At 40.2% G+C, this 19,916-nt stretch overlaps 1 protein-coding gene across 14 annotated transcripts in view; it reads left to right on the top strand.

Moving 5' to 3' along the window:
- CIT (citron rho-interacting serine/threonine kinase) overlaps nt 1–19,916 on the top strand; it is a 191,759-nt gene that overhangs the window by 131,993 nt on the left and 39,850 nt on the right. For all 14 annotated transcript variants that reach the window (XM_019038831.3, XM_004053984.4, XM_004053983.4 and 11 more), the window contains 5 exons: nt 3,119–3,172; nt 10,224–10,421; nt 11,229–11,422; nt 14,951–15,086; nt 16,975–17,079. In XM_019038831.3, the coding sequence (XP_018894376.1) occupies nt 3,119–3,172; nt 10,224–10,421; nt 11,229–11,422; nt 14,951–15,086; nt 16,975–17,079 (687 nt within the window). The remainder of the gene's footprint in view (nt 1–3,118; nt 3,173–10,223; nt 10,422–11,228; nt 11,423–14,950; nt 15,087–16,974; nt 17,080–19,916) is intronic.

Below are 19,916 nucleotides of genomic sequence, written 5' to 3'. Positions count from 1 at the left end.
ATTTGTGTAGATCCAAATTTCTGGTTGCCATTTTCCATCTGTCGGAGGGACTTTCTTTAACATTTTTTATAGCACAGGTCTGCTGGTGTCAAATTCCTTCAACTTTTGTATGTTTGAAAAAGTTTTTATATTACCTTCATTTTTTAAGAGGTATTTTTGCTGGGTATAGAATTCTGTGTGGACAGTTTTTTTTTTTTTTTTTTTTTTTTTTTTTTTTTTTGCTTGTTTCTTCTGTTTTTTATTTCAGCACTTTGAAGATATTGCTTTACTGTGTTCTGGCTTTTCATGCCCACTCCTTCTCCCCATCTTGGTGAGAAATCTGTCTTTCTCATTTTTGTTTCTCTTAATGTAACATGTATTTTTCTCTGGCTTTTTTTTTTTTTTAAGATTTTCTTTTTATTATTGGATTTAAACAGTTTCATTATAGTGTGCTTTAGGTTAATTTTCTTCACATTTCTTATGCTTGGTACTTACTTGTTGAATATTTTGCATCTGTGGGTTTATGGCTTTCATCAACTTTGGAAAATTTGTGTTTATTTCTTGAAATATTTTTTCTGTCTCCTGTACTCCTTCTGGGTCTCTAATTGCATGTATGTTAGGCTACTTGAAGTTGTCCACAACTCCCTGATGCTCTGCATTTTTTGAAAATGCCTTTTTCTTTTCTCATTGTGTTTCATTTTGGTTTCTACTTCTTGTCTTCTACTTCTTTGTTTCTATTTGTCTTCAAGTTCACTAATGTTTTCTTCTAAAGTATCTAATCTGCCATTATAAACTTACAACAGTATTTATGGAAAAATAGACATATTAGAAAAAACATCACAGCTCTAAAATTTTTGATTCAGTTATCTTATAGACTTTTTTTTTTTTTTTTTTGAGATGGAGTCTCGCCCTGTTGCCCAGGCTGGAGTGCGGTGGTGTGATCTCAGCTCACTGCAAGCTCTGCCTCCCAGTTCACACCATTCTCCTGCCTCAGCCTCCAGAGTAGCTGGGACTACAGGCACCTGCCACCACACCCGGCTAATTTTTTGTATTTTTTAGTAGAGACCATCCTGTTAGCCAGGATGGTCTTAATCTCCTCACCTCGTGATCTGCCCGCCTCGGCTCCCCAAAGTGCTGGGATTACAGGCGTGAGCCACTGCGCCTGGCCTCTTATAGACCTTCTTATGGAAACTTTTTTTTTTTAAATAATTAAATAGAAGGATCACTCTTACATCTGCCCTAAACTGGGTTCCGGGTTCTTATTTGGGTTTTCATACATAAGCAGATGGGACCATATCCACTTTGTCTATCAAGTGAAAAGTCTGTTAGGGCATCTTTGACTCCTCTCTCCTCTTGGCCACACATCTATCAGTAAGTCCTTTTCCTTATGTTTTCAAAGGAGATCTCAGTTTCATCCACTTTCTATTTGGTTTGTTTGTTTGTTTGTTTGTTTTTGCCACCATCCTTCTCCAAGCCACCATCATCTCTCGCTTGAATGACAGTAACAATACCTTCAGCGGTTTCCCTGCTACATTCTACCTTTGTTCTATTTTGATCCTCTTCTGCCTGTAATATCTACAGTGATCTTAAAACAACAGTAAAATCCGTCACTTTCTTTCTTAAAATTTTCCATTGGTTTTCAATTAATTGAATTTTGAATGAAACCTAAATTCTTTACTGGACCTTCAAGATTCTTGGTCTCTGCCTTGGTCCCTGTGATCATCTTGGGCTACTTTTTTTTCTTCTTTGCTGTGCTTTTTCAAAAGTTGACCACAACCCACAGAATACATTTTACTTGCAATCCAATAGAAGGGAGTATATATACTGTATTTCACTGTTTCTAAGGTATCTGAAATCAAGGTGCATATTACAGTCATATACAGACATAAACATGTCATAGTTTAACAGCACTTTTTCTTTCTTACTGTTACATAAAATTAGGTTTTACCATGGAAAGTACCTTAAATTTGATTAGTTATAGTATCTAAAGCAGAAGTTTCCTATAACAGACCTCATGTTTACTACTCAAGGCACATTCTGATGTTTTCAATTCTATCTTTTTTATTCTACTTCACTGGATACAACAAACCAAAAAACCCCACTTGCCATGCTTGCTATTGGGTCACAGCTTGCAGTTTGAAAAACTCTGCTCTAGCCACTCAGTTTTTTTGGTTGTTGTTGTTCATCAAATGCACCAGACCCTTTCCTGCCTCAGGGTCTTTGCAACTGCTGCTCCCTCTGCCGTCTCCTGTCCATTGCATGGCTGGCTCCTCATCATCCTATAGGTTTCAGCTTACATGCCACCTCCTCAGAGAAGCCCTCCTTGACCATCCCATCTAAGTAAGTTTCTACCTACCTTTCTTATTCCTTTTTTTTTTTTTAAACTGGTCCCTATTTGTTTTCTTTATAACATTTGTCCCAATCTCTAATCACGCACTTGTTCATTTCTGATCTTCCCTCACCAGAATGAAGGCATGGGTCATGGATGCCTATATCCTTCCACGGTGTCAAGCATATAGTATGCACTAAAAAAGTCCTTGTCAACTGAAAAAATGCTGCTGGTTTAAGGCAGCTTTGTCCTGGAGAAAGCCTATATATATTTATTTCAAGGCCGATGTAGAGTTTTCTGAATGTCCGCAGCTTTTAATGAAAAAACAACACACACACAAAGTCCCTTTGTCTTGGCTATTGTCCTGTGTGTGCGTTTCTGTGTGTATGTGTGTGTGTGTGTGTGTGTCAGGGAGTAGGCTGGGGAGGAGTCAGTTGGAGGGAAGAGGGAAAATACTCATCTTTTCAGAATGGGAATAGGACAAATGAAGGAGAGTAAAACTTCATCCTTTATTGCTTTTTTTCCCTTTTCTCCTAATAGTCTGTAGGTGTTAATATAAATGTTAAAAATATTTGTACAGGGTGTGCATGTGTGGTCTAAAGAATTAATTGTTATTAACACAGCATTGTGTATTCCTGTAACTTATTTCTGGTGTTGGGGATGATTTGATTAATTAGTTCTTAGAAAAACGGATGCTGGTGCCGCATTCTCAGCTTTCCAGGCAAATTGCTATTCTCTGTATTTGACCCGTAGCGTGTAGAATTGTATTCTACCCTATGAAAAATTTATAATCAACTTCTTACCTTTTAGGCACATAGAGATGAAATCCAGCGCAAATTTGATGCTCTTCGTAACAGCTGTACTGTGAGTATTAATTACCCAAAGATGATTAAAATAACATGAAACTAAAACAGAGAAGGAAAAGGGGACGTCTCTTTAAAATATTGGTGACTGAGTTTTGATACGAACTTGCAGCTTGAAGAAGATAATGCAATCAACCTTATTTGGAGTTTTTGAGCCCTAGATAACCTGTTTTTGGGGGTTCTTCCAGTTTTCAAAAACTGAAACCATTCTTCATGTTTTGGGGAAGAGGATAGTTGGAAGGGTCAAAATAATTCTATTAGTGGAACAACTAATAGGTTTCAGCAGCCGCAACAAAAATCCCAAGGCAGTTCCACCTCCTGCCCCAATGTAGAAGGTTCCATGGCTAGCCCAGGTCAGAGACTCCCCTGTCACCAGGGCAGTTGTATCTGTGAGACTTCTCCAGATTGCTGCCCCTGCGGAGGAAAGACCAATGAGCTCTTCTCCTGGAGACCTAGAAATTGTAACTTTCTACCAGGCAAAATTTGGCTTTCCAACATGCAAATTCAAAATCTAGGACTCTTTGGGAGATGTTATTTATATTGAGAGAAGTAAATTCTATGAGTGGATAAGCATCTTCCGTAGGTTATATAATAGAGTAGGGTCAGTGGGAATTCAGTCTATTTTTGATCAGAGTGAAGAACTGAAATAGGCCCCTTTCAGAAGATGGGGATGTTCTCCTTGTTCATGTGCCCTCTCTTTTCTTTGGCCTTTTTGTCACTTTATTACCTTCTTAGTCCTCAGTGATCTTGTCCTTGTTTGTATTATTTGCATTTGTGAATTTCCAGAGACACCTCCCAGCCTCCACACACGTACATATTTTATTTTCTTGTTATGAGCCGTTTCTTTCCTCTTTAGCTACTGTAAATGAAATATTAAGTCCTAATGGTATTTTTTTCTTAATTTAGATATAAAATGTATCTAGTAAAGCACATAATAATGTAGTAATTTTAAGTATACAGCTCAATAAATTTTTTACACAGATAGACAACTGGGTAACCCCAATGTAGATCCAGATACAGAACTTTCTTAGTCCCCAAAGGCTCCCTCATGTCCCCTTCCCATCATCATCCTTCACCCAAAGGGTAACCACTATGCTGACCTCTGATAACCATAGTTTTGTCTTGCCTGTTCTTGAATGTCATATAAATGGAATCACAGAGGATGTGCTCTCTGGGGCTTAGCTTTTTTTTTCGCTTAAGTGTTTTGTGAGGTTCCTCCATGTTGCTGTACCTATCAATAATTTGTTCTTTTTTTTTTTTATCACTGTGTGGTGTTTCTGGTGTATGAATAGAACTATAGTTTGTTTATCCATTCTCCTTGTTGGTAGACATTTGGATTGTTTCCATAATGGATCAAGCTGTTAGGAAACCCCGTTACACAAGGCCTTGGGTGGCTGTGAGCACTTACGTCTGGTGAACATATCCCCAAGAATTACTAGGTCATGAGATTTGCCTCTGTTTGACTTTAGTAGGGAACTGACAGACCAGTTTTTTGGTCTGTATTTCCTGATGTGATGGTGGATCGGGATGGGCCTGCCTTAAAATGTCTGTGGATTTCCTCCATCCCTCCTCCCTTCCTTGAGGAGTTGGGGGGTGACATTCTGGTAGTTTTCTGCCCTAGGATTTTAGTTTCTTGTTGTCTTCATTTCTTATTTTACACAAGAGTTATTTGCTTATATTACATACATGCACGTGAATGATCACTGAATAAAATGTAGATCATTTTATGACTATGGAATTTTTTATATTACTATTTTTTCCTTATATAAGCTTGGATTTTAAAAAATGTGTGCATTAGTAATCCTGTTCCATTCATCTGGAGTTCTTTTTTCCTTTTTTAGTCTTTTGGCATAAGAACTTTCTAAAAAACTTTTTTTTACAGTTTTATTGAGGTATAATTGGTGTACTATAATCTGATGCGTTTTAAAATGTGTGTATAACTGTGAAACAGCAAAACAATCAAAATAATGAATTTTGTTATTATTTTGGATAATAAGGTTATCCAAATTTTATCCTTGAGCGATAAAAACAAAATATTTATTGTATTCAAGACCCTCAAAAGTTTCCTTGTACCCCTTTGTAATTCATCTTGTCCCCCATTTTAAAAATTGGAAGTTCAGTTTTAGTGGAATACACTAGTATGTAGAATGCATTTGGTTACTTTCTCATGTAACTCTAATGCTCTCCAAATTTGCATTTCTGGAACGGTGACTTCTAATCTTTGCTTCATTTACCTCTGTGTTCTGTGGCGAAGCCTATGGGGGCCTTCCCAAGTGTGTGTGTGTGAACCTGAGAGAGATGCCCTTCACCCACATCTCAGCCAGAGGAGCTGGGTAACTTAGTAGTCTAAGTCATGGGCTCTGGAATCAGATAGAGTTCAGATTATAAATTGGCCTCTTAGAAACCTATGTGTATTATCCTACTAAGCCTCTGTTTCTTTGTCTGTAAAATGGAGATAACATTGCATACCCTCAGTTCCAATCAGTACGCTCATCGATTGTAGGATGCATAATTTATTTAATAACTGCTCTTTGGGGGCTGGGTGAGGGAAGAGAGAGAGCTGCTGGTTCCAGTATACCATGTATCCACATTTCAGAAACAATACAAGTTATGGAACACTGAGTCATGGGATTTGGTAGTAGTACCTCCCTCATAAGGTTGCTGCGAGAATTAAATGAGATACGTGCAAACTGCTTGCACAGGGCCTGATCCATAGAAAGTACTAAACAACATTGGTTACTACTATTATTTTATTCTCCTGGGCTTATAATATAATCTTTTGTTTGGAAAATGGCTCTGCTGCTACTTTAAAAAGTTTGAAAACCACTACTTTAGAACAACATTTGGCCACAATAGTAGGTCTCAATTATACTTTTGCAAGTTCAAGACCGCTTTAAAGACACTTCAAAGGAGTGTGTTGGAGGTTCCTTTCTTTTTTGGCATTGCCGAAGATTGTCTCTGCTAGGAAATGTCATCTTTGTCATTTAAAAATGAGTTATTATGGGAGTTCCCACAACTCCCATAATAACTCAATTGATAGGAGCTCTCTTCAGCTTTCAAAAAGCTCATGCACAGTAAGATTTTCAAGCTCAGACCATTTCTATATTTTGAAGACATTTAAAAAGGATTTGATTCAATCTGGCACCTAAAACCCTACCTAAGTCTGTTTTAGAGGGGAGTTGGTGGGCAAACATATGACACAGTTTTAATTATGAATCAATCTGTCAGCTATAAGATTAAAAATAAATAATATGCAAATAGCTGCCTTCAGAAGAGAGAGAACCAGGCATTAAAATAGGATTTCAGTCCTGTGTCTGTTTAGCCTGATGCTCATTATCTGACTGGTTTCTTCACCCCTAACATGCCATTGGACATTTACCTGGTAATTTTCCTCTCCTGGTCTTCCAGTTAGGTGTGAGAGGTTCACATCTTCTTCTCAGAACCATGATGGCACTGAAAAACAACAGATAAGCCCAAACAGAGTTCTTTTTTTTTCTTTTTGACACTGAGAGTAGATCTTTTTTTTTTTCTTTTTCTGGAGATAGACTTTCGCTCTTATTGCCCGGGCTGGGGTGCAATGGCGTGATCTTGGCTCACCACAACCTCTGCCTCCCGGGTTCAAGTGATTCTCCTGCCTCAGCCTCCTGGGTAGCTGGGATTATAGGCATGTGCCACCATGCCCAGCTAATTTTGTATTTTTAGTAGAGACGGGATTTCTCCATGTTTGTCAGGCTGGTCTTGAACTGTCAACATCAGGTGATCCACCCGCCTCAGCCTCCCAAAGTGCTGAGATTACAGGTGTGAGCCACTACGTCCAGCTTAGATCTTTTTTTTTTATATCTTCTGTCTTAGAACTGTACCAAGACCTCTCATCTGTAAAAACAGCATATAAGAAAGCTCTGCTGGCCCCTGCGTTGTGAAGATATTTTGCTCGTCTTTTTTTGCTGCTAAGATGGAATCAGCCTTTCAGTTTCTCTTTTTTACCCTCTATCTTTGGGGTTAAAAGGTTAGCAGACCCATAGTTAACAAATCATTTGTCCTTGGTGGGTAGAGAATATACCCAGGACCAGAAAGTGGACCTAATCATTTTCCTTGCACATTCCCTGGATCAAAATCAAGAGGGGTTGTCCTGAATGGTCAATATATCTTACCTCCATCATTTCAGTTTTCAAAGATCTGAATAAAAAAGTGAATAAACACTTCTATCCCTATTTTAGACAGGCAGTATGGTTCAGGGGGCAAGAATGTAGATTCTTGAGTTTTAGTGTTGGGTTCAAATTCTGGCTTTGTTATTTACTAGCAGTGACCTTGGGCAAGTTACCTAGCATCTCTGTTGCCCCAATTTCCCCATCTATAAAATAGAAATAAAATAATACCTACTTCAAAGGACAGTAGTGAACATTGCCTGTTGTTATGCTTTTTTTAAAAAAAACCACGAAGACCATTAATTTACTGCCTATGTCATAAGTCAGTTTAATATCTGTAAACTCAGTAACGTATATGTGTGTGTGTGGGTGTGTCCAACATTTAATATCATGACTCCAGCAACTTGAAACAAGGTCACAAGCTAAATGTGTTATGGCTTGGGTAGCTAGAATATGTGTATAAAAAGTCCAAATCAATTAAAATGCCTTAAATCTCGGCATGGGTACTTTACAAAAACATGTAACACTTCTCTTGTCAAATGGGCAAAATAGAGATGATGACCAAATATAGAACCAGCAATCACAAACCGGAAATATAATTAGAGGCGTGAGAACCCTTGAAAACTGGATGACAACAGGGAAATAGAAAGACCCTTCTTATTCCAATGGGCCCATCTCAATTGAGTGATACAAAATTGCCCTTTTTCAAGTGTTTCTTCTTTAGCATTTTATAATATAACTTTGGGAGAAAAAGAAGAGGTGGCAGAAGTGGGCTACCATCACAAATGATAAATTGCATTTTTTTCGTGAATCAAAGAAAGCAGGTACCCAAAGTCTTAAGTACATCCTTGAATGGCAAGTAAATTATTTTGGCAATGATGTATTTTCATGTGAGTAGACTTTCTATAGTCTAGTCTATTTATTCCCCAAGAGGCTTTTTTTTTTTTTTTTTTTTTTGAGATGGAATCTTGCTCTGTCACCCAGGCCGGAGTGCAGTGGCGCGATTGTGGCTCACTGCAAGCTCCGCCTCCCAGGTTCATGCCATTCTCCTGCCTCAGCCTCCCGAGTAGCTGGGACTACAGTTGCCTGCCACCACACCCTGCTAATTTTTTGTATTTTTAGTAAAAAAGGGGTTTCACCGTGTTAGCAGGGATGGTCTTGATCTCCTGACCTCATGTTTACATGATGCATTAAGGTCAAATAACATACAAGAAAATTAAAATAATTAAAAAGGTAAAAGCAGATGAGTAAATATAGTGTTCACTCCCATGTCACAGATGGAGAAACCAACCCAGCAAAGGTCAGATGGCTTATTGGGGGTTCCAGAATCCATTTTATATCTTCCAAGCCCCCTTGCCTGTCTTATTTTTCTTTGGGAAAGATGTAGGGGGAGGAATTAGTAGTTAAATGGAGACATTATGAAAAACATCTTAAGGAATGGGTTTACTACGTACAGGAAGGAGACCAGTTGAACTAGTGGGCATTGTTTATTCATTGTTTCTGGTTTTAGGAGATTTAACATGCCACAGAAAGGGAAAGGCAGGGACCCTGCAAGTCATAAGTGTCTGTTAGGAATGGCAAACGTACAGATTTTCCTTATTTGTCTTCCTTGATAAAGAATGTATCTGAGCTAAAAACCTGACCAGATAACTTTTATTCCCCCTCTTGTAGCTGACAGTGTACTTCAAAATCGTACATTAGGAATTAAGGTGGCTTTTGACATTAAAAAGCAAATTACTAGACCATTAGACCATACACTAAAAGGTTATCAGCTCAGTTAACAAAATGAAAAGTTGTATCTCCTCTGAGTACATTTGTGGACAAGTGTACTTAATTGATGTTCTTTAATTTCATGTGCGTGGGAAGATTTTTTTTTAAATTGATAATCAAAGAGGGTTAAAATACGGAATTAGTCATGAAAGCAATGGCAACATTTCATAAACGAAATCGACTCTAGGTTTGAAAATTGGAAACAATTAATAACTGTAGGCTTAATGGCATTTCCTTTTAATTTCCTTCTTTTTGTTATGTAAAATTTAATTTACTGCCTGTGTGCCTCAGTCCAACTATTATTAGAAAATTGCCCTTAAACTTCCAAAGTATTATACATAAAAGCTCTCTGCAAGCCGTAATACTAAATCTCAGCAAAGAGAATAAGAAAGCTAAATGTTCTGAAATTGAAGTCATTCTGCTACTGAGCAGGAGAGTAATTTAGCAAACCCCGATTAAATCTCTCTCAATAAAATAACAATTTCATATACATGGCTTCCCATTATCTGATAGCCAACTGTATAGTAAAATCCATTAAAGTCATGCTATAGTACAGTGTATTGTATTTTCAGGGTTTTTCTGAGTTTCCCTGAAGTTTTTTTCCTTTGTTGTATGAAATTAAATTTATTGCTTGTGATATTATCGAAATAACTCCTGGTGTCTTTCCCTGTCAGTCTTCCTTGATAAGAACTTCATTTTGCTTCCTAAGACTATGGCCATCTCCAATAATAAGGTCCTAGTGATAGTGTCATGGGCATTTTTAGCTTAATTAGTGGATGGTGATACCAGTCTATTCTTAATTTGCATTTTCTTTCCACATTATATTATTTCCGTCAATTTGATCTCATTCGAAGTCGTCCGTTTCATGCAGTGATTACTTTTGATTGCTTTTGCCATATTTTTTAGATGTGTCCTGAGTTAGAGAGAAACTGAGTCTTTTTCTTCCACTGCTCGTGTTTAGAGTTAAGTGGCTGGGCATAGGAGCTTGGACATGGCTCTCAAGGTCAGGTGGGCAAACTCATGAGCAGCACGTTGATTGCCAGTGTCACGTGGGTTCAGAAATCCATAGCCCTAGAAGCAATTTCTTATTTGAAATGAATGTGCTTGGTGTGTAACTGGATTCCTTTCCTCTTTTAGGTAATCACAGACCTGGAGGAGCAGCTAAACCAGCTGACCGAGGACAATGCTGAACTCAACAACCAAAACTTCTACTTGTCCAAACAACTCGATGAGGCTTCTGGCGCCAACGATGAGATTGTACAACTGCGAAGTGAAGTGGACCATCTCCGCCGGGAGATCACGGAACGAGAGATGCAGCTTACCAGCCAGAAGCAAGTAAGGAGGGTTAACAAGGTCGTGAGATCCCTGGAGGACTTTTAGAAGGATTTTAGGAGGAGTGCTTGGTGCATTCTCCCAAGGGTTCCAACACTGAACCTCATACAGTAATTGAGCTCTTTTTAAAATCATGTCTTGTTTCCAAGTCTTTAGGGTTTTAAAAATGTATTTTAAAAGTGTGTAGTTCTTATTAATTTTGATTTTAAAAAATAGGGCCAATGTGGCAGCTCTTCCCTGTCATCCCAGTACTTTGGGAGGCCGAGGCAGAAGGATCACTTGAGCCCAGGAGTTCAGGATCAGTCTGGGCAATATAGTGAGACCCCATCTCTTAAAAAAAATAAAAATAAAAAAGATAAAAATTAGCTGGGCTTTTGGTGGTGCATGCCAGTAGTTCCAGCTTTTCAGGAAGCTGAGGCGAGAGGAATGCTTGAACCCAGGAGCTCGAGGCTGCAGTGAACTGTGATCATGCCACTGTACTCCAGCCTGGGTGACAGAGCTGGACCCTGTCTTGAAAAAATAAAGATAGATAAAAACAAAATCACATGCTTTGGGGGATCAATGTAAATGGCTTGATTTTAAGCTTGGTCACTTCCCCTGGCTTTGCTTTGGGTCCTGCCTCTAAGGTGGCTGCAGAACTGACCCTTCATCCATTCTTGCTTGGTCCCCTTGGGCTGCAGAAGCAAAAGACAAACCGCATTTCAAACTGTAGTTAGAAACTTGTGCTTTTCTGAAACTGACCCGACCAAAGTAATCTCCAGGAAATCCTTGTTTAAAGACAAGGCACAAATCAGTGCTACTGATTTGCAGACGATGGAGGCTCTGAAGACCACGTGCACCATGCTGGAGGAACAGGTCATGGATTTGGAGGCCCTAAACGATGAGCTGCTAGAAAAAGAGCGGCAGTGGGAGGCCTGGAGGAGCGTCCTGGGTGATGAGAAATCCCAGTTTGAGTGTCGGGTTCGAGAGCTGCAGAGGATGCTGGACACCGAGAAACAGAGCAGGTGGGGCTTTGTGTTTGTGGAAAGCTCATGACAGGTGACCGCAAGAGGATCGGCCTGAGAGTTGTGGACAGGGTGATCAGCTATTCCCACCGAGACTGAGAAGTTTCCTGGGTCACAAGCCTCCTGGTGCTAAAAACCAGGAGACTCTTGGGCAAACCAGGATAGGGTGGTCACCCTGGTTGTAAACGTAGATAGTGTGAGTTGGATTCTGTGGCTATGACTGGTATCTGTTTTCCCCATGCAGAGGCCTGGGCATCAGGGCAAATACCTGTTTTCTGTGCAGAAAACTCTCATGAGGTTTCTTGTCAGAGTGACCATAGCAAGACCATAGCAAGACCATTACCATTTTAATCCTGGTCTTCCCTCCACCCCAGGGTTCCTCAACCTTGGCACTATTGACATGTCAGGCTGGGTCATTCTTTGTTATGGGGGCTGTCCTGTGCATTGTAGGACAGGACAGCATCCCTAGTCTCTACTCACTAGATGCCACCAACAACCCCCTTCCCACATTGTGACAACAAATATGTCTCTAGACATTGCCCCCAATATTCCCTGTGTCTCCATTGTCCCCAGTTGAGAACCACTGCTGTACAAGAATAGTTTAGTGGTTTTTTTTTTTTTTTTTTTTTTTTTGGTGACAGAGTCTCTGTCACCCAGGCTGGAGTGCAGTGGCACCATTGCAGTTCACTGCAACCTCCACCTCCAGGGTGGGAGGAATTCTCCTTCTTCAGCCTCCCAAGTAGCTGGGAATACAGGTGTGCGCCACTATGCCTGGCTAATTTTTTTTTGTATTTTTGTAGAGACGGGGTTTCACCGTGTTGGCCAGGCTGGTCTCAAACTCCTGACCTCAAGTGATCCACCTGCCTTGGTCTCCCAGAGTGCTGGGATTACAAGCGTGAGCCACCACACCTGGCTGGGTTTTTTTTTTTTTTCCTTTCTTAGTAGGAAATGATAATAATCAGTTCAGGCAGTATCGTTCCTCTGCTTTCTCACTTTTGTTTCCACCGTTCCCCTAGTATAGATTTCCCTTCCTGTGGGGCCACAGTGGCACAATTGCGTACTCCATAGCTCTAAGGGTTGCTGGTCACATTAAAGATGTCATAGACTGGAAGAGTTGTTATGACAGTTTTACACAGCTCATGGCAGAAAAGTGTTTTCTTTCTGACAAAATTGGTACGTTGTGACATTTCACAGATGGAAAGAAATGGTCTAGAAGGACGGGTGCCGCTTTCCAGTTTGTACAAAGGCACGATATGGGCTAGTGTGTGCCCCGTGACTTCCTGTCTGCATAGCTGAATCGGATCCATTTTTCATCAACTTGCTCATGTCACCTTCCTCTGAAACTTACCTTCCTGTGATTCTCTGAACTCCTTAAGCAAGATTAGCTATCCATAGAAATATCGATCAATGAATTAGTCTGTATTACACTCACTTGGGTATCTCTCACATTTGCTTGGCCATAGTAGACTTAACTAAATATGTCAGATGGATTATGCAAAGTTCAGTTGAGTTCCAAAAGTTTGGAGGTAAAAGATGAAAACCCTTACATTTCAAAAGAAATGGTAGAAATAGTTCTTTTTTGTAGATCCTCCCAGCTTCCCCACTCAGGGTATTTGTTGATGTGAGGGACTGCTGTTTAAGTCTCCTATTCCAGCTTCCTTCTGAATCCTTAGACTCCCCCATCCTCATTGTAAGTTCTGGTTGTTTTCCCACAGACCCCTTCCCTCCCACCCTCAAGTCCAGCTCCTATCCTAGCTGTTTCTAGGGACCTACAGAGATCATTTTTGGTGTAGGATCTGGCTTCAGCATCAAGAAATACACGACCATACATGGAAGGTGTAATTATGAACTGTTCTCAGGAAGACTAGCATTAGTCTGCTTTCATTTCATGTCTGCTTTCAGGGCAATTGTGGAAGATCGTGCCTTTCTTTTCCTTTTTTTTCTTTTTTCTGTTTTGGTATTATATGGGATACTGAGATGAGTAAAATATAATTGTTAATCTTTGTCCTCAAGAGCCTAAGAGTCTACTGGAGGAGATATGGATTCAGATATTTAGGAGAGATGGGGAGGCCGAAGTGGGTGGATCACTTGAGGTCAGGAGTTTGAGACCAGCCTGGCCAACATGGTGAAATCCTGTCTTTACAAAAAATACAAAAATTAGCCGGGTTTGGTGTCACGTGCCTGTAGTCTAAGCTACTTGGGAGGCTGAGGCAGGAGAATCGCTTGAATCTTGGAGGTGGAGGTTGCAGTGAGCTGAGATCGCGCCACTCAACTCCAGCCTGGGCAACAGAGTGGGACTCCATCTCAAAAAAAAAAAAAAAGTATATATATCTATATTTATTTAGGAGAGAAATACAGTTATGCTTTGGTTACAGAACAAGGTGAGGTTGCTCCTGAGAAGAGAAAGTGGGAATAGTTTTATGGAGATCATAGCATTTGAATTTATCCTTGAAGGCTGAGTAAGATTTGAGTTTGCAGAGTAGCAAAGGAGGGAATGGCCAGTGGAGGAGATTGTATAAGCCAAAGTGTGGAAGTAGGAAGCATGATACCTAAATGGGGAAAGGGAAGTGATTTTTTTTTCCTATTTTGCTTCTGGTTTTTCTATTCTTTAGCATTATTTATGGAGACACTCATCAGATTCAAGTTTCACTTTCGTTGTTTCTTTTTTTTTTTTTTGAGAATGGAGTCTTGCTTTGTTGCCCAGGCTGGAGTGCAGTGGTGCCATCTCGGCTCACTGCAACCTCTGCCTCCCGAGTTCAAGCAATTCTCCTGCCTCAGCCTCCTGAGTAGCTAGGATTACAGGCATGCGCCACTATGCCTGGCTAATTTTTTGTATCTTTTGTAGAGACGGGGTTTCACCATGTTGGCCAGGCTGGTCTCGAACTCTTGACCTCAGGTGATCTGCCCACCTCAGCCTCCCAAAATGTTGGGATTACAGGCGTGAGCCACCGCACCCAGCCTCAAGTTTCAGTTTCTTGATGAGTACCCAAAAACATTTAACTTTGTTTTTGTTTTTGTTTTTGTTTTGTTTTGAGACGGAGTCTTGCTCTATCGCCCAGGCTGGAGTGCGGTGGTGTGATCTCGGCTTACTGCAACTTCCACCTCCTGGGTTCAAGTGATTCTCCTGCCTCAGCCTCCCGAGTAGCTGGGTTTAGGGGCGCACGCCACCACACCCAGCTAATTTTGTATTTTTAGTAAAGATGGGATTTCACCACGTTGGCCAGGCTGGTCTTGAACTCCTGACCTCAGGTAATCCACCCACCTTGGCCTCCCAAACTGCTGGGATTACAGGCATGAGCCACCGTGCCTGGCCTGTTTTGTTTTTCCTTACCCAAGCCTAACATGGGTCAAATCTTTGCTTGGTAAGCTTTTGGAAAGGAAGACAGTTTGGAACTAAGAGTGAAGGTTGGGCATCTTTCTGGCCTGCAGCCTGTTTAGTTGCTCGTCAGGATTAGAGACGGACCAGCCTTCTTTCCGCAGGTCAGCTGTTGGGGGGCTACCAAAAGCTGACCTGTGTCTTTCTGGCAGGGCGAGAGCCGATCAGCGGATCACCGAGTCTCGCCAGGTGGTGGAGCTGGCAGTGAAGGAGCACAAGGCTGAGATTCTTGCTCTGCAGCAGGCTCTCAAAGAGCAGAAGCTGAAGGCCGAGAGCCTCTCTGACAAGGTCAGCGCCCACCCCTTCTGCTTTTTAGGAAAACATTTTCGTTTCCTTCTTTTAAAGGCACGCTTGATAAAAATTCAAATGCAATCCATGGCAAACATATTTCATAAACATATGTTCATGCACTCCAAAAATGTCCCATGGTTTTGCCTTGCCATGGGACATTTTTGGTTGGCAGTAGCGTGGGTGGGTGCGGTGGGTACCCAGTGATCACAGTCGGCCAGTGACTTTTTAAAATCTGTGTGTCTAGGCCCTTGAAGTTCGAATTTTGATCTGGGTGTTCTACTCTCTGGTTGTCTGGCATCTTATTTCCAGAAGGCTTTATGGATTGAGTGCTGTGCATCTTTGGGAAGTTCTTGGTGGCAGTGACTAATGCTCATCCCATTGCTGCAGTAATAGGCAGCTCAGCTTCTCCGTGTTCCAAGTTCAGGGTTGTGATAGGGTCTGATGACGCATGCTGGTTCTCAGTATTTCACATCGGAAATACACGTGTTCCATCCATGTGCCTCTCCATATTACATTTATAGTCATAAACGATGTTTTGGAGATTTTAGCTAATAATCTTGAGAGAGATACAGAATAGGCGCTTCAGTGTTACGGATCACCAAAGTGAAGATCAGAGGACTTTTAGGTATGAACACACAGATGCATACATAGACACTCTTTTTCATGCACATACACACACAAAATAAAATAACGATCTGATTTTATATTTTCTATAACTTTGTTATCTCATGATAGAAAAATAATTATTTGGGTCATTGTGGAAAATATAGAAACCACAGAAAAGTAAAAGAAATAATGGCTGGTCACCCATCACTGTTGTTTTATTGGTGTATTTATTTGCAGTCTCTGTGCTTATGTTTATGCATACACACATAAACATAGACATACGTATGTATTTTTATAAATTAGATTTTCATTATATATACAGCTTTACCTGTTTTTATTAAAAATCATTTAACTTCAGGTTTTTTCTGAGTTGAATATTTTTTGAATATGTGATTCTAAAAAAAATAAATTGCATGGAAGTACCTACTTGAATCATTATACTTGTATTGGAAATTTGAGCTTCCAGTATTTTACCATATAAATAACAATATGGTAAACATGAATCTTTATGGACATCAGTGATTATTTTCTTACCAGATACTTATATTAATAGAAGCAGAATTATTAGATTTAAGGCCAGAGATCTCTAGTCAGGAACACTCCTGAGTTCCCTGAAACTGGGTTACCATTTTTTTTAAGCATGAGGAAACTAGATTTATTAGAGCTATGTGAGGTCTTTTATGTTTAATGTGAAAAATATTTTTTTCTAGTTGACTGTTCTTAAAATGTTAAGCAGCAAAGTCCTTCATATCTTTTAAAGCTCCAGACTTTGCAATACCTTATTGTCTTGATCTTCTCCTAATTGGGTTGAATTTCTTTCCCAAGCCTTTCTTATCAAACTTATAATCTGACAGAGCAGTCATTATTTGCATACATGTCTAGTTATGGGCCTTTCTGACTTGACGTAAGATCCTTGAGAGCTTGGTTATCCTTTCATCCTAAAAGCTATAATGTAGGTAGTAAGCATTCAGCGTATGATTATTTAATTAAATTCAGCCAAAGCATGTCAGATAAATAAGTCCTTGAGCAGTTATCCTCCTAGAACTTGTCACAGCCATATTTAAGAGCCATCCCTTAGAAATAATTTCCATCCTCATATAATAACCTATGGAAGACTCACCAGTGACAGGGACTTCTGTATTTAGAAAAAAGCAACCTTTACGTTCTGACCTTTAGAACTCAATATTCTTTCTTCGTGAAGGTTCGTGGACATTCATAAACGTTGTCAGCATCTAACATTCCTAAGTGTGGCATTATGCCAATCTTTCCAAATGTCTAGCTCAATGACCTGGAGAAGAAGCATGCTATGCTTGAAATGAATGCCCGAAGCTTACAGCAGAAGCTGGAGACTGAACGAGAGCTCAAACAGAGGCTTCTGGAAGAGGTGAGTGTGAAACACCTGGGAGAAGGGCCAAGTGGATTTTTTTTTTCTTTTAATAGGCTTTTTTTTTTGGAGCAGCTTTAGGTTCACAGCAAAATTGAGCAGAAAGCACAGAAAGTTCCCACATACTCCCTGTCTCCTCCTCCCACAGTGTCCCCAGCTATCAACACCCTGTACCAGAGTGTCCGTTTGTTACAATCAATGGGCCTGCACTGACACATCGTCATCACCCCAAATGCATAGTTTAAATTAGGTTTGCTATTGGTGTTGTATGTTCTATGGGTTTTGACAAATGTGTAATGACAGTTATCCAACTTTACCGTATCATACAGGATAGTTTCACTGCCCTAAAAACCCTCTGTACTCTGTCTGTTCATCCCTCCTCACCCTCAACTCCTGGCAGCCACTGACAGCTCTTTTTGCTGTCTCCATAGTTTTCCCTTTTCCAGAATGTTGCATATCTGGAATCACACAGGATGTAGCCTTTCAGATCAGCTGCTTTCACTTAGTCATATGCATCCAGGTTTCCTCCATGTCTTTTCATAGCTGGTAGCTCATTTCTCTCTGGAGTCTTTTTTTTTTTTTGGTCTTGCTCTGTTGCCCAGGCTGGAATGCAGTGGAGCAATTACTACTCACTGCAGCCTTGACTTCCTGGGTTCAGGTCATCCTCCCACCTCAGCCTCCTGAGTAGCTGGGACTACAGGTATATGCCACCATGCTCGACTAATTTTTGTATTGTTTTGTAGAGATGGGGTTTCCCCATGTTGCTCAGACTGGCTGGTTTCAAACCCTTGGGCTCAAGTGATCTACCTGTCTTGGCCTCCCAAAGTGTTGGGGTTACAGGCATGAGTCCCCGTGCCCTGCCTGGACTTGTAAACAAATTTCTTTAAAATATTTTTTTATTTCAATAGCTTTAGGGGTACAAGTGTTTTTTTGGTGACATGGGTGAATTGTGTGGTGGTGAAGTCTGGGCTTTTCGTGTACCTGTCACGCAAATAGTGTATATCGTACCCGATAGGTAATTTTTCATCCCTCACTCCCCTCCTCGCCTTCCCCCTTCTGAATCCACAGTGTCTATTATACCACTTGTATGCCTTCATACTCATAGCTTAGCTCCCACTTGTAAGTGAGAATGTGCAGTAGTTAGCTTTCCGTTCCAGGTGGAATTTTGAAAGTGACAATTTGTCAGATCCAAATTAGATATTTTGAAATTAGAATTTTCAAGTAAGAGTATGGGGGTCATATAATACTTGTCTTAAGGTATTTAACACATTAAAAGACTATGTCATGAAGGCCAGAGGGTCTCTGTCATTTTTATCCTTCTATGTGATGCTTAATGGAGTGTCAAGCACATAGTGAGTGTGTGCCAAATAGAAGTTTATTAAATACATGGGCTAATGAATATTGAGTTAAATGGTTCTTTAGAGCTGATATCCAAAGTATATTAAGTTTCATGCCGATAGGACATCCATGCAAATTAGCTTCCTGCACAGGGCAGAATTTTATCAGATTATTCTGAGTACCAAATTTCATGAAGGTTTTTGAACATTGGGTAATTCAGTTAAAAATAATGTGTGCCCTGCTTTTGAAGCATAATAGACAAGCTCAGACTGATCTTCTAAACCCATCCCTTACGTGATGGCTGGTACCTTTTCACAGAACTCTGAGAATGGCTATTTAAATTGATGACTACCTCCCACTCCCCAACCAGAGCCCTCTGTGTTGAATCACTGATGATTCCGCTCTGTTCTTTAGGATTGACCTGCAAGGACAAATGCACTTTATAATGAAAAATTGGACTCCAAAGAGTATTCTGTTTAACCCTTAGTGAGCCTGACAGTTTAATTAACCAGAATGCCCTGTTCTGGCTGATGAGGTTTTGTCACGTGATACCCGTAGCTCCTGAGGCACTTTGCTGATAGAAATAATATTGTTATGCTGTTAAGTTTGAAAAGTATAGTGACATTTTTGCGGGTGAGTATAAAATATTTTATTGAATGATACTTTAAAAAATATGGGTAGCTGAGGCATGAGGATTGCTTGAGGCCGAGAGTTTGAGACCAGTCTAGGCAACATAGTGAGACCCTATCTCTACAAAAAAAAAAAAAAAAATTAGCCAAGTGTGGTGGTGTGCACTTCTAGTCCCAGCTACTCAGGAGGCTGAGGTGGGAGGATCACTTGAGCCCAGGTGTTTGAGGCTGCATTGAGCTCTGATGGTACCACTGCACTGTAGCCTGGGTGACAGAGTGAGAGCCTGTCTCAAAATAAAAATTAAAAATTAAAATGAAAAATATGGGTGGGAGTTTGGGAAAGTTCTAGAAATGGATGGTGGTGGTGGTTACACAATAACATGAGTGTACTTAATGCCACTGAACTATACACTTAAAAAATGGTTAAAATGGTAAATTTTATGTCATGTATTTTGCCTCTGTAAACAATTTAAAAAATAAAATTAATACTAAACACACACACACACACACACACACACACACGTATATTTGGTGAACACACATAGGAATTCACCCTGTGGCCTTAAGAACAACACTACAATGGAAATGTTAAATGTACCTCGTGGTCAAATAGAGAATTAGGGTCTTTTATCTGGAATGAATAGACAGTGTTCCCACTTAGGCACATCCTGGAAACAGAAAGAACAGAAATAATCAATGCTCTTGCCTGTCCTATTTTCCTTCTGAGAGGGCGAGTTGGCCCTGACAGCCCAGTACTTTGGTCCAAGGTTATGTGGTGAGTCAGTGACGACTCTAGGAATAGAGTGCCGGGATCCCAATTCAGTTCCCTCCTTCTCACTTCTAACCTATATGAGAAAATTTCCAGTTTCC

The sequence above is a fragment of the Gorilla gorilla genome, chromosome 10, assembly GCF_029281585.2.
Source record: "Gorilla gorilla gorilla isolate KB3781 chromosome 10, NHGRI_mGorGor1-v2.1_pri, whole genome shotgun sequence".
Classification (NCBI taxonomy): domain Eukaryota; kingdom Metazoa; phylum Chordata; class Mammalia; order Primates; family Hominidae; genus Gorilla; species Gorilla gorilla.
This window is presented reverse-complemented; position numbering and strand designations above follow the sequence as displayed.